Source organism: Hyperoodon ampullatus (assembly GCF_949752795.1).
Source record: "Hyperoodon ampullatus genome assembly, chromosome: 2".
Taxonomy (NCBI): Eukaryota; Metazoa; Chordata; class Mammalia; order Artiodactyla; family Ziphiidae; genus Hyperoodon; species Hyperoodon ampullatus.
The window spans coordinates 32,924,371-32,939,766 of NC_136915.1; the positions used below are offsets into that span (position 1 = coordinate 32,924,371).

Consider the following 15,396-nt stretch of genomic DNA (forward strand, 5'->3'; position numbering starts at 1 on the left):
TACTCTAAAAGTCAAATTTCAGTGAACCAAAAATAAATTGAATATTTTCTCACTTCTGGCCTACCAGGTACTCACGGCTAGACAGATGCAAATAGGTATTTGAATCTAAGAAAATACAGATATATCTCAGACCAAAAATTCATGTTATACTTTCCAAAACTTAAAAAAATACATTTTTTCACAGACACCTGGGATTAGCTGTATTGTAATTCTGTTATTATAAATAATTGAAAGCTTAGTGCATTTAGAAATCAAGGGCTAGTAAAGGAAACCTAACTGTAATATGCGAGGGGTTTGGAGAGGCCAGAAGTGAGAGAGACTTTGGTTTGGCCCTAGAAATTATCAGTGTCAATTATAAAAATGCAAGAAATTAACCTCTGTTTGATCATGTTGATTCTTTGATTAGAACCAACAGCTTCTGCTTCTATAGAGAATAAGAAGTTTCTCTTCTTTTTTCTTTTTCTTCCTTTCCCCACTTACCTTAGGATTTGAAACAGCCCATGGCTGAGAGGAAATCTCAGCTGGATGCACTTGCCTTTGATATCCAGTTCTTTATCTCCGAGCACGCCCAGGACTTGCCTCCTCAGCGGAACCGACAGATGCTAAGGCTTCTGAATGAACTGCAGAGGTCCTTCCAGGACCATGTGGAACAGACCGCAGCCCAGGTGGATGCCTTGCAGGGCCGTCTTCAACAGATGGAGCAGGCAGCCCGGCTTAAGGTCAGGCTGAACCAGAAGCTGGGCTCAGTTGGTCTCTGGGATGTCCTCTATCTTTGGGTTTTCTGGCCAGACTCCGTTTGTCATGATTCCAGGAGCCTGCGTTTACCAGTTTTGATTGGTTTAGGCCAGTTTGGTTCTGGTCCAGGAGGCAGCTCTTCTGGCTGTTTTTCTTGCCGTGTTTTTGGTTTTATGTGTGTATGTGAGAGAGAATATGTGTGTTTACATGTGTATGCATGTGCAAGTGTTTTCTTTTTAGTGAGACTCTACTGTCACTGTGTCTCACTGTCTCTGACTTTCAAATGAAAATTTTGTCTCTAGCCCTTATTTCGCCTACTCTCTCCCTCAGCATTTTTTGAGGACTGTTAGGAGCATTTAGGCACTCTGAGCTCTTGAGAAGAACGGTCCTGAAATCAGTTTTATTCTGGGGCTTTTCAAATGATTGACAGTAAGATTCCTTGACCACCTTCAAACAGCTGACAAAAAGATTTTTATCAGAATCATATTAATTTTTTAGCACATTTGAAATTATTATTTTCTAGCACCGTTCTTTACACTGTTGTGCCCAGTGCTTATTCAGTTATTGGAAAACTGTGTGTAGAAGCACTCTTGATATATTTTGGGGGGTGGGGGGAAACAACTAATCATCTCACCACCTTCTATCCCAAGCCTCCTCTTGCAAGACTCAACATAATTGCATTAATGGTAACATCATAACCTCATAATACCAAGAATGATGCTTATGCCATTTCTGCTGTTTGAATAATAAGTTGGAATTCAGCAAGATGATACTAGAATTGTCCTTGTTGCCAGCAAAACTGTCTCAGGGTCTCTTTTATTAAATATTATGCAAAGTAGAATTGAGCTTTTGAGTCAGGCTTAAAGGATATTAAAGGCTAAAGTCAAGTCTATATGTCCCTTATTACTGCTTAGTTGTTTCAACTGTATTGAATTTGAAGTAAAATATTAATGAAATATGTTAGGTTACCTTCCATATCTGGAAATTTGCAGTGTCCTCACTTGGGAATTTATATAGCCTGGTGTAGCTTATGGAAAATTAACGAAATAGCGTTGGTCTGGGCCACCTTAAGACACAGCCCACATCCAGGATAGGCTCCTGAGCTGCAGAAGGTGATACAGTTGCATGTGAACATTCTCTCTAAGCGTGTAATTAATTCCACAATGTTTATTAACCTTGTTATTGTCAGAAATGCTCTGCTTCTCTCTATATTTGCCCTGAATGCATGTGTATGTCTGTGTGTTAACTTGTTTGCTTTGCTTTTTTCAGATTCAGTCTGCACCCATCCTAACCCATGAAGATCCTGTTTTACAGCTGAAGAACTCTTAGGAGTTCTCTTCCAGAGCCCTTCTATTTGTCCTAAAGAGGGGGAGAGAGGGCCAATTTGGGCACCTGTTTGTAAGTGCAGGTGACTAAAACACCATCAGAAGGTAGAAACTGGTGGAAAACGGTTCTAGAAGGATGGTCAGGAGAACACATCATGCTCAATTGCTCAATCAGGTGCTTCAGTGTCGTGCGACTGAGAGGTCTGGAGAAAGGATCAGGCACAGAAGCGTACTCCCTCCTCCCCCCTGGGCTGGCTTTTCTCTTGGGTTGCTATTCTGGGGCAGTTCCCTTCTTCTCAAAATAGCCAAGCCCTTCATGCCTGGCATGTAATCATTCCATTTAATGGGTGTCTGCATTTGTGAGACATTTGATTTATATAAAATCAGCTCAATTACTAAGAAACTCAATTAGCTTATAAATTAACCAGTTTCTTGATTTTTACTCCTTGTCTAGTCCTTCTAATTTTCCATATTATGACTTAACATGTAGTGTATCATCCAGTTCCAATAGAATTGATCAGAACCTCTAATTTATTATTACCTCCAATATCATCTGTGGATTTTAAGCATCTGGGCTCTCTGTTCTCCATTTCCAAGGATAATAACAGCAGTCTGGCAAAGGAGCTTCCAGACCAAAACCTGGGAGTGTTCTCACCCTAAATCACCCCTGATTATAATCCCAACCATAGCCCCAGATTAACAGACAATCCAATTGAGGGGAGCTTTCTGAATATGATTTCTGTGCCTTTTCCTCCTCTAGTCTCCCACCAACTTTTCCATCCTTGAGATATAACCTTCCTGTTTTACATTTCAGGGAGTTATCTTGTATTTATAAAATGAGAATCATTAATTGTCTCTTGGCCCCTTTGCATTTTAATTAGACCCTGCAGAAACAACAAAATACCTGTCACCAGAAACTGGAGGATCTTTGCAACTGGGTGGGACAGGCAGAAAGAGCATTGGCTGGCCATCAGGGTAGAGCCACCCAGCAGGATCTCTCTGCTTTGCAGAAGAACCAAAGTGACTTGAAGGTCAGTAAGAGTTAACTCATTTTTTTCATTCCTTCAAGTATTTATAAAGGCCTGCTATGTGCCAGGCACAGTGCTTAGTGCCAATAACATAATGGTAAACGTCCCTGCTCTCATGAAGCTTACAGTGTAGTGGAAGAGACAGACATTACACAAATAATCACAAAAATGAACATATAATTTATTCAGTATTGTATCTATAAAGGAAAAGTTACATGAGAACATATAACAGAGAGACCCAATCTTGACTTGGATATCAAGATTACCTTAAAGAAGTGTCACTTAAACTGAGGAACAGAGGGTACATAGGGGTTGATGCATGAAGGTGTGGGAGGAAGAAGAAAATTGCCAGGCAGAGGCCTGTACATCAGTCTGGAGGTGGGAATGGGGTCGAACACAATGTATTCAAGAGCTGAAAGAAAGCTAGTTCAATTGGACTGCAAAGAAAAAAAGGAAGATTAGTGAGTGATGAGTCTGGAGGGTAGAACCCGGATCACTCTGGGCCTTATAGGCTACATTAGGATTAAGGAGTGAAAACCAAGAGAGTTATAAAGGACCAACCAGGCCTCAACTCTGCTAGAATCCGATTATCAACTCTTCTTTATAGAAGAATGATCTCTTTGAGGATAACTCATTGCAGAATAAAAATCATGTTTATGGGCAGTCTCCTTTTTTGTCTTCACTAAATATCTTCTTAGAAATTTAAATTTAAATTTTTCTTAGAAAATTAAATATTAAAAAAGTTTCTTAATTAAAAAGCATTTAAAATTTTATTATCTCCATTGGTTTAGGCATAAACCTTAAGCAAATTATACTCAGGGACATAACGTCAATTGCAGATAATGTCATCCTAGTCATTCATCTTCATGCTGTTGAGAGGTCTTAGAAGTTCTAAAGTTGAAGCCTCTGCCATCCTGTTTCCATGTGTTAAGGATTTACAGGATGACATTCAGAATCATGCCACCTCATTTGCCAGTGTTGTCAAAGACACTGAAGGGTTCCTGGAAGAGAACCAAACTAAGCTGAGCCCCCATGAGTTGACAGCTCTCCGGGAAAAACTTCATCAAGCTAAGGAGCAGTATGAGGCTCTCCAGGAAAGGACGAAGCTGGCCCAGAAGGAGCTGGAGGAAGTGGTGACCTCAGCCTTACAGCAGAAGACTGAAAAGGTAACCAGACTGCTATGATGCTTGGTGTTTTTCAAAAAAGAAAATTTTGGTACCTACACAAATAAAAGGTAATGAAGGGAAACTGCTTTACAGAGAGCATAGAATCACAAAAAAAGGGTTAATTCAGGAGCAGATCTGTGAGTCAATATTTATTTTTATAAGAAACATCCTGAAGGACTTTAAGTCAGGAATAGTTGGTAGTAAGTTCATATTCCAAATCATCACCACCATCATCATCATCCTTGGGGAAAAAGCAAATGGCATATTTCTAACATGAATCTGGACTGGTGATCCAGGGGTGGTAATGAAAATACCTGGGCAGTATTAATGGGCCTCAAGCTGCCACTGTAGTTTCAGTGGGAAGTCATGGCACTGGGGTAAACCTAAAAGAAGGTAAAGTCTCATGGTCTTCTGCACCCCACTCAGCACTGGCTTATTGAATCAAAGTTCTTTTTCTGGCTGTGAACTTGTACACTAATGAGGGAGGTAGAGAATGTGGAAAGAGAAGTAAGTTACCTGAAGATGAATTCTGAAATACATGAATCTATCACTTGGCATAACCTGTTTTGTTGAAGTACTTGAAGAGTCAGAAAATAGAATTTGAGAGACAAGTTTCAGAATTCAGTGCTCTACTTGGCAGAGAAAATGCTGGGAGTAGTCTGCATTTTCCTTAAGGAAGAACAGAAAGGTAATTGAGTGTGACCGTGCTATTTTTTATCCTACCAAGGCAGTGTATAACTTCTGCGTACCTAGAAAGGATTCCATAAAGCTTGGCGGTGCCAGGACTAAATCATCTCTTAAAAAAGCCCTTTCAAATCCTGGGATTTGCCGCCCTCCTGCTCCTTTATTAAAAGCAGTGAGATATAGATCAAATTTAGGGATTGTTTTAAATAATTATTTTTCAACAGATTTAGAAGACGCTTGTTTTTCTCTGTGGGTGCAAAGACTGTTTATACCCAGCCTTAGAGCTGCTGCTGCTGCTTTTTTTTTTTTAAGCCTAAATGTCTTCCCCTGTACTTAACCTTTGGTTCATAGCTGAGTATCTAAGGCCTTCTCACTAGACTCCCCCTGTGGCTTTCAGAGTAAAGCAGCAAAGGAACTGGAAGAGAACAGGAGTAAGATCGATGCTCTCTTGGATTGGCTGACTTCAGTGGGATCATTGGGTGGACAGGTGGAGCAGCTCTCAGGAGATAACCTGGAGAAAGGAGCCTTGGATACCACTGATGGTCACATGGGGGTGAACCAAGCCCCAGAGACGCTGGACAAGCAATGTGAGAAGTTGAAGGTGAGCATGTTAGCTTGTTCTTACAATGCTGGGTGAATCTCTGCTCCTGGGCAAGTCACCATAACCTCCTGCCCTAAATCCAGTGAGCACTTCTCAGTTCACATCTTCTTTGATTTCTCAGCAGCCTTGACAGTCTTGACCACTCCCCTTGAAACAGTTTCTCCCTTGTTTCCATAGCACTATCTGCCCTGATAATCCTCCTCCCTTTCCTCTGGCCAGCTTTTGAAATACTGATATGCTTCCAGGTTGTAGCCTAGGCCTCTTCTCGTCTTTCAGAATATATTTTCCTTGGGTAATCTCATCCACACACGACACTTCACTTCCCATTTGTACTAGTGGTTTCCATGTATATATTTGTCTCCAGCCCAGATGCCTGCCCTGAGCTTCAAACCAGTGTATAAGTCCATCTGCTTATTTGCAACTTGGAACCACAAGCACCTCAACCTGAGAAATAGACCTCCTGTTTTCTAAAATACCCCTCCCCCACTGAACATGTTCTCCTTCCTATATTCCCACTCACTTGCCTGGACTAAACATCACCCTAGATTCCTTTCCTTCCCTCACTCTCCCATATTGAATCAGTCATCAAATCCCACGCTTCTTATAGCTCTTTTAAAATCATCCACACGTTTTTATCTCCATCGAGATATTATTGCAGTTCAGACTACTATCAGCTCTCACTTGTGTTATAGTAACTTCTACTGGTCTCCTTGACTCTTGGCTTTTACCCTCCAATCCATTCCCACGCTATTAAGTGATCTTTTTAAGATGCTGTGTCCCTGCTTAACCCTTTTAATAGTTCCCTGCTGCCCTTAGGAAACTATTTCTTACTCATCTCTACTCATCTATTCATTCAGCAAATATTGAGGGCCTGATGCATGACAGGTATTGGAGATAAACCAGTGAACCAGCCAGATCCACCATCTCTAAGACATTAACTGACATATGCAGGTATATTGTATTACATGATTGAAAGACTATTTAGGGAACTTAGAAAACACACGGATCACATATGTTAGTGATACCTTTATAGCATACAAAACTGGTTTAGCTGAAATGCTTCTGTTGAACAGCCTGTGTGGGCCATTGCCTTATTTTGTATTCATAGGATTTCTGCCTCTTGCATGCTACTTCTGTGCTTGGAAGATCCATTGTAGTGTGTACCCTAAAGCCATGACAGTCTTGGCACAGAGCAGAAATGGTCCTGCTGTCACAGGGGCTTCCTGATACTGCTTGCTGGCAGCTCCATCTAGGAAGGACACTGTCTTACCTGTGGGTGGATGAGAGTGGGGACATCCGGGCAGTATACAGACAAGCTGTAGTACTGTCCCTTACTGTCTCTTTGAGCAGGATATATTTGTCACCCCAGCTTTCCTGAGATGACGTCGGAAGCTGAAGCTATCAGGTTGCTATTGTCCTTCTCTAGGGAGTTGCATAAACAGTATAGATAGTTAAGAACACTTACTGAGCTCCCGGTGACTTCTGTTAGACTCAGGAAGAACATTTTAGGAACAAAACCAAGCAACCACAACTGTCCTAAAAGAACTTACATTCCACTGAAACAGAAAAAAGGCCTACATGTCTGTACATAGACATAACACATACAAATAAAACGTACAGATTACCTATACTATCCAGAAATACAGTTTATTCTCACTAATATACAAATTGTTTATTTAAAGAATTAATTTTCCAACATTTTTTCTAGTAGGGACAGTCTTCAAGGATATGTGAATGACACATTTCACAGCTTAGCATTTGCAGTTTTTATGCTGTCATATGTATGACTTATGCAGCTTACTGTCTCCTTCCATCAGTGTGGGTAGTTTTAGTTGGCCATTTGTTCCTTCTCTTAGATCTGGGGTAGTTTAGTGAAGAGAGTTGGGTTCAAGTCACAATTTGTCCCTTAACTATCTGCATGACCTTAGTCAAGACATACAACACCTTTTTGGTATTCACTTATCTCATCCTTGATATGGGAATTATATGGTCGGCCTACACTACAGATGGTGGCATGAGTATTATGAGATAATACATGAAAACTGTCAGATCCTAGATGAGTCAGTTCATCTGGGATTAGCAGATGGCATAATGCATAGAGCGTGAGAGATGTTGATGATTTCTGAGGAGCTGGAAAAGTGACCTATTGAGATCTCTCCCTACTTCTAGCTGTAGACATAAACAAGTTATTGTGGTGTCCCCACTGATTGTCCTTTGTTTGGGGGGATTTTTGCTAGGCTCGTCACCAAGAATTGCTGTCTCAGCAGCAAAATTTCATCCTGGCCACCCAGTCTGCACAGGCCTTCCTCGACCAGCATGGCCACAATCTCACACCCAAGGAGCAGCAGATGCTGCAAGAAAAGCTCGGAGAACTAAAGGAGCAGTATGTGACTTCCCTGGCCCAGTCAGAGGCAGAACTGAAGCGGGTGCAGACACTACGGGATGAGCTGCAAAAGTTTCTGCAGGATCATCGAGAGTTTGAAAACTGGCTGGAACGGTCTGAGAAAGAGCTGGAGAACATGCACAAGCGAGACAGCAGCCCCGAGGCCCTTCCTGCCCTACTGAAGCGACAGGGGAGCTTCTCGGAGGACGTAATTTCCCACAAAGGAGACTTGAGATTTGTGACTATCTCAGGACAGAAAGTCTTGGACACAGAAAACAGCCTTGAGGAAGGCAAAGAACCATCAGCAACTGGAACCTTAGTGAAGGACAAGCTGAAGGATGCAACAGAAAGATACAGTGCTCTCCATTCAAAGGTAGAGGAGAGGTTCCTGGCAGCCCCTGGTGAAACAGTCATGGCAGCCCTCACACAACTGTGGGTGGTGTCTGGGGCTTACAATAAGAACCTCAGACACAGTGAACAAGCTGATTTGTAGATTGACCATGGGTAGAATGAGTTATGAGTGTTTATATAGAGGCCCAGGGGCTCATGCCTGATCTGAGCAATATCCAGGGGTATGTCTCACTGCAGTGGTGAAGGTGGAAGTGCTCACCTCCCTGTGTCCTGACCAGCAGCCATGGCCTCCCAAGAGACAGAGCACAGGGAGACTTAAACCAAATACACAGTCTTTATTCCTGGACAGAACATCTAGGGTAAATCCTTATCTTCCTCCCTATCAAAGAACTCCCTTTAGCTCCCAAGATATAGAATCCAGTCAGTTTTTCTTACCTCTCTTGTGCTTTTTGCCAACATCTTTCACCCCCAAAAAGGAACACATTTTGTACCTTTCAGTCCCCACCTTTGCCTGCAACCTGATGTATATTTCTTTGGTGGCTTGTCATACAACTAAATCTTCCCAAGTATATAATAAAGTGGGGGTGGATAGTATGGATCAAACAGTCAGGACCCCACTTACAGAAAATTGTTGCTACCATCTGTCTGTGGGGGCACACAGTAACCTTAACCGTAGTTACAGTCAGTTCCCTGTAACATAGCCAAACCTCTTTGGACTGTGCCTGGGAAGCTGCTGCCTTTGGCCTGACCCACTTAAGTCTGCTTTCCCTTCTTTTTTTTTTTTTTTTCTTATGGCACAGTGTACACGACTGGGCGCTCACCTGAACTTGCTGCTAGGCCAGTATCAGCGGTTCCAGAGCAGTGCCGAAAGCCTGCAGGCCTGGATGAAAGCTTGTGAGGCCAATGTGGAGAAGCTTCTCTCAGAAACTGTTGCCTCTGACCCTGGGGTCCTGCAACAGCAGCTTGTGACCACAAAGGTGAGCCAATACACAAGCTGTTGTACTGCATGGCTTAGAGTAGCTTCAAAGTGAAGCAAATGCTTGCATAGGTTAAAGGCAGTGGTTGGGATGCCTTGGACAACATATGATTCCTAAATACTTTATTCTGATGTCTGTGGCTATGGATAAACAGAATTTATTCTCTAAAGCTGCTCAGTAGCTCTCGATCCCTAGAACCAGCTTTGAGTATGCACTGTGATGGTTTTCTTTTGTCTTTTTTCATGGACAAGCAGCAGTTGCAGGAGGAATTGGCTGAACATCAAGTACCTGTAGAAAAGCTCCAAAAAGTAGCTCATGACCTCATGCAAATTGAAGGGGAGCCAGCCCCAGACCACAAGCATGTTCAAGAAACTACAGGTATGAAGCAGCAATAGCCAGAGTGTTCCCCTAATTCCTAGTATGTGCCTCTGTTCTGTAACATATCACATTGTGTTGTACAAGTATCTGTGGTGCTAGCTAGGGGCTGTGGATATAAACACGAATAGCTCACCTTCTAATGAACTTTATTCTTACACCATATGAGGCCTTCATGGTCTGACTTCAACCTCTTTTCCCCAGGCACTCGCCTTCCAGCCACACCCGACTTCTTTCCTTTCCCAAGTCATTTCCTCATTACTTTACCCCTGAAGTTTTTCCTATTGCTTAGCTGCTAATATTTATTGAGTCCTTACCATGCATGATGAAATCTTGCTCATGCGTCAAGATGTAACCGGGAAGTTACTTCCTTTGTAAAGTCCTGACACCACCCCCGTCCCGACCCCCAAGAAGAAGTAAAAGATAAGAAATAATCATTCTTCCTTCGGGTTTCTCTAGTACAGTACTCCTAGTACCAATACAGCACTTATGATTTTATTATTATGATTAGTTGATGTGCCTTCCACTACCAGTGCTCTCTTTTAGAGTTTTAAGGTTTGTAGAAGGTAGGGACTTTATCATAATTATCTTTAGTCCTCAGCATCAAGCACAATTTCTGGCACTTAGTAGGTGCTAAATATATAATGCTTCTTGAATTTGGTTCAAATAGTGATGTATTTAGGTTTATTATTCTTTCTGTTTGTCTTGATTTCTGTTGTTATTATAACTAACATGTACAATTTAAATACATTTTCTTTTTAAAGTGCAACACAAAAATTGTCCTCACTCTCTCTTCTCATGGCCTTTAATTTCCAGATTCCATACTCAGCCATTTCCAAAGCCTCTCCAGTAGCTTGGCAGAGCGCTCTGCTCTGCTGCAGAAAGCCATTGCCCAGTCTCAGAGTGTCCAGGAAAGCCTGGACAGCTTGTTGCAGTCCATCAGTGAAGTTGAAAATAACCTGGAAGAGGAGAAGGTGGCACCGCTGTCATCAGGAGTCATCCAAGAAGCCCTGGCCACTAACATGGTGAGACCTGTGCCCCAAGAGTTAGCATAGAGGGTATATTTGCCATGTTCCATAATGACATCATTTTGAAAAAGTATCAGGAAAAGAATTCATTTCCATGAATCTTCTAATAAGACTTAGAAATGTTGACTAATCCATGTAAAGGTTTGTCTACCCAATTTCCAAACCATTGGTAAGCTTGAGGAAAAGTGGTGATGTCAAAGTCACTGGTCGCATGGGGTGGAGAACTAAGGGTATTGATGGTATTCTGAAGTTTCAGTTGCAATCCTCCAACCCTCCTTGAGGAGGTGAGCATGTAGTTACTAGAAGCTTATTAGTTTGTGGCTGAGATATCCTGGAATAAGTGAGCCAGGAGCTGACAGACGTGTTCTTGATGACAGAAATTGAAGCAGGACATTGCTCGGCAGAAGAGCAGCTTGGAGGCCACGCGTGAGATGGTGACCCGATTCACGGAGACATCGGACAGCAACTCGGCCGCAGTGCTGCAGGGCAAACTGGCCGAGGTGAGCCAGCGCTTCGAACAGCTCCGGCTACAGCAGCAAGAAAAGGAGAGCTCCCTAAAGAAGCTTCTGCCCCAGGCAGAGATGTTTGAGCATCTCTCTGATAAGCTGCAGCGATTCATGGAAAACAAAAGTCGGTTGCTGGCCTCTGGGAATCAGCCAGATCAAGATATTGCACATTTCTTCCAACAGATCCAGGTGAGGATATATCTGCCAGATGGGCAGAATAAAGGGGAAAGAAAGGCAAGGAAAAAAATATATTTACTGAACACATAATATGTCAGTCAATGTACTGGAAACTTTACCTGCATTGTCTTAAAGAATTCTCACAGCCATCCTGTAAGCTAGATATTGTTTGTTCAATTTTTTAAAACACAGACTAGATTTATTTTTCACTCATATTACATGTTCAACCCAGATCAGCAGGAGTACTTAGCTCATCAAGGTCACTCAGTCTTTCAAGTTGATGGGAACTTCATCCTGACATATGTTTTCATGATTACTACTGCAAGGGGAAGAGGACATATCATATCCATTTACATTTTGTTAGTCAAAGCAAGTTTCACATGACCATAGCTGACTTTCAAAGGGGTGGAGAAATGTAATCCTACCCTATATCTAGTAGGTGCAGAGCTGAAAATCTTTGGTGAAGAGTTATTACCTCCCGTAGATACAGGTATATATCCAGGAGCAGAATTGCTGGGTCATATACCTGCCTGTACTTAATTTGACCAAGTAGTAGCTAACTTGAGCTCCAGAATGGCTGCACCTGCCCACATTCCCACCTGTAGTACCTCAACATTGCTGTATTCTCACATCTCTGCCTTGGGTTTATCCAACTATCTAACATTTTCCATATTATACTGCGATCTCATTGTTTTGTTTGGTTTGCTCTCCTAACTTTTTGCTTTTTGTTTTGAAAATTTTTAAACTTACGGAAAAGTAAAAGGAACAGCATAATAAACATCAGCATACTTTTCACCTGGATCCACCAATTGCTGTTTTTTTCTCTCTTTATAAATGTATAAAAGAGTATCACTATGGGCTTCCATTTTAATTATCATCATTGTTCTTTTTTATGCTCAAACGTTTTCAAATTTGGTCAATGGGTGCCCCTTTAAGCTGTCTCCTGGTATCTTTTTGACATGTCCCTACCAGTATATGAGTACTCTCTTACTTTCTGGCACAATAAGATGTGTCACGGTCACCTTGTAGTTTTCCTGTCCCATACCTGAAATCACCTGTTTCTCCAAGGAGCCCTATTTTTACTGGGGAATTGTAATTAGATATCAAAATCCAGATAACTAGACGAGCCATTAGGGTGTCATTGCTTCTAGGTCCTTTAAGTGGACAGGATTAGGAAATCTTGAAAGTTTTTTATATCATGTATTCATACTGATAATCCAGCTCCAACTCAACACCATAGGATTCTTCCTCCATTCCCTATTTGTATCTTCCTCTGCCTACAGGGAGAACCCTTGTTTCCAACAACTTAATATATTATTTGCTATATCCTACAATAAAATAAGATCACTTTGGAATTACACTATTATTTCTACCAATAACAAACCTACTAAGTAAAATTCAAGATTTCTTTAGATTTCTTTTTGTCTTGAGACTCTGACCTACTGTATCCTATGTTCAAAGTTACCTGAATTTTTTTTCCCTGTAATTTCTTATATAATTAGCTTTGTTTGTTTCTATTTGTATTCAACTCCAGGATTTTATTTTTCTTTGTAAAGTTTTATTTTTAAATATTGGAAACATTAAGAAAGCTCAGATTTTCCAAGACTGCTTTCTAAAGGATCAACAGTTGGCTAAATTCTCACGGAATAATAATATCTATCTTGAAGAAACTATTTTGGGAGTTAAAAAGTATCGGAGGTTGGAGATTGGTTTAAGATGGCAGAGTAGAAGGACATGCTCTCACTCCCTCTTGTGAGAGCACCGGAATCACAACTAACTGCTGAACAGTCATCGACAGGAAGACAGTGGAACTCACCAAAAAAGACACCCCACATCCAAAGGCAAAGGAGAAGCCACAATGAGACGGTAGGAGGGGCACAATCACAATAAAAGCAAGTGCCATAACTGCTGGGTGGGTGACTCACAAACTGGAGAACACTTATACCACAGAAGTCCACCCACTGGAGTGAAGGTTCTGAGCCCCACGTCAGGCTTCCCAACCTGGGGGTCTGGCAACAGGGGGGAGGAATTCCTGGAGTATCAGACCTTGACGGCTAGTGGGATTTGATTACAGGAATTAGACAGGACTGGGGGAAACAGAGACTCCACTCTTGGAGGGCACACACAAAGTAGTGTGCGCATCGGGACCCAGGGGAAGGAGCAGTGACCCCATAGGAGACTGAACCAGACCTACCTGCTAGTGTTGGAGGGTCTCCTGCAGAGGCGGAGGGTGGCTGTGTCTCACCGTGAGGACAAGTACACCAGCAGCAGAAGTTCTGGGAAGTACTCTTTGGTGTGAGCCCTCCCAGAGTCTGCCATCAGCCCCACCAAAGAGCCTGGGTAGGCTCCAGTGTTGGGTCACCTCAGGCCAAACAACCAACAGGGAGGGAACCCAGCCCCACCCATCAGCAGACAAGTGGATTAAAGTTTTACTGAGCTCTTCCCACCAGAGCAACACCCAGCTCTACCCACCACCAGTCCCTCCCATCAGGAAACTTGCACAAGCCTCTTAGATAGCCTCATCCACCAGAGGGCAGACAGCAGAAGCAAGAACTACAATCCTGCAGCCTGTGGAACAAAAACCACATTCACAGAAAGATAGACAAGATGAAAAGGCAGAAGGCTATGTACCAGATAAAGGAACAAGATAAAACCCCAGGAAAACAACTAAATGAAGTGGAGATAGGCAACCTTCCAGAAAAAGAATTCAGAATAATGATAGTGAAGATGATCCAGGGCCTCGGAAACAGAATGAAGGCAAAGATCGAGAAGATGCAAGAAATGTTTAACAAAGACCTAGAAGAATTAAAGAACAAACAAACAGAGATGAACAATACAGTAACTGAAATGAAAAATACACTAGAAGGAATCAATAGCAGAATAACTGAGGCAGAAGAATGGATAAGTGACCTGGAAGACAGAATGGTGGAATTCACTGCTGTGGAACAGAATAAAGAAAAAAGAATGAAAAGAAATGAAGACAGCCTAAGAGACCTCTGGGACAACATTAAACACAACAACATTCGCATTATAGGGTTCCCAGAAGGAGAAGAGAGAGAGAAAGGACCCAAGAAAATATTTGAAGAGATTATAGTCGAAAACTTCCCTAACATAGGAAGGGAAATAGCCACCCATGTCCAGGAAGCGCAGAGAGTCCCATACAGGATAAACCCAAGGAGAAACACACCGAGACACATAGTAACCAAATTGGCAAAAATTAAAGACAAAGAAAACTTACTGAAAGCAGCAAGGGAAAAATGGCAAATAACATGCAAGGGAACACCCATAAGGTTAACAGCTGATTTCTCAGCAGAAACTCTACAAGCCAGAAGGGAGTGGCATGACATATTTAAAGTGATGAAAGGGAAGAACCTACAACCAAGATTACTTTACCCGGCAAGGATCTCTTTCAGATTTGATGGAGAAATCAAAAGCTTTACAGACAAGCAAAAGCTAAGAGAATTCAGCACCACCAAACCAGCTCTACAACAAATGCTAAAGGAACTTCTCTAAGTGGGAAACACAAGAGAAGAAAAGGACCTACAAAAACAAACCCATAACAATTAAGAAAGTGGTACTAGGAACATACATATCGATAATTACCTTAAACGTGAATGGATTAAATGCTCCAACCAAAAGACACAGGCTCGTTGAATGGATACAAAAACAAGACCCATATATATGCTGTCTACAAGAGACCCACTTCAGACCTAGGGACACATACAGACTGAAAGTGAGGGGATGGAAAAAGATATACCATGCAAATGGAAATCAAAAGAAAGCTGGAGTAGCAATACTCAAGCAGGTAAAATAGACTTTAAAATAAAGAATGTTACAAGAGACAAGGAAGGACACTGCATAATGATCAAGGGATCAATCAAAGAAGAAGATATAACAATTATGAATATATATGCTCCCAACATAGGAGCACCTCAATACATAAGGCAACTGCTAACAGCTATAAAAGAGGAAATCGACAGTAACAAAATAATAGTGGGGGACCTTAACAGCTCACTTACACCAATGGACAAATCATTCAAACAGAAAATTAATAAGGAAA

General features: G+C 41.8%; 1 protein-coding gene across 2 annotated transcripts in view; it reads left to right on the forward strand.

Moving 5' to 3' along the window:
* The window catches only part of MACF1 (microtubule actin crosslinking factor 1), a gene marked incomplete at its 5' end in the record, with an annotated part of 343,134 nt that overhangs the window by 222,838 nt on the left and 104,900 nt on the right, over positions 1-15,396 (forward strand). Inside the window, 9 exons of one of the 2 annotated variants that reach the window (XM_079698745.1) lie at positions 486-719; positions 2,942-3,091; positions 4,021-4,254; positions 5,336-5,539; positions 7,777-8,295; positions 9,074-9,250; positions 9,505-9,628; positions 10,442-10,650; positions 11,031-11,348. In XM_079698745.1, the coding sequence (XP_079554871.1) occupies positions 486-719; positions 2,942-3,091; positions 4,021-4,254; positions 5,336-5,539; positions 7,777-8,295; positions 9,074-9,250; positions 9,505-9,628; positions 10,442-10,650; positions 11,031-11,348 (2,169 nt within the window). The remainder of the gene's footprint in view (positions 1-485; positions 720-2,941; positions 3,092-4,020; positions 4,255-5,335; positions 5,540-7,776; positions 8,296-9,073; positions 9,251-9,504; positions 9,629-10,441; positions 10,651-11,030; positions 11,349-15,396) is intronic. The other variant, XM_079698746.1, reaches the window with a different exon arrangement.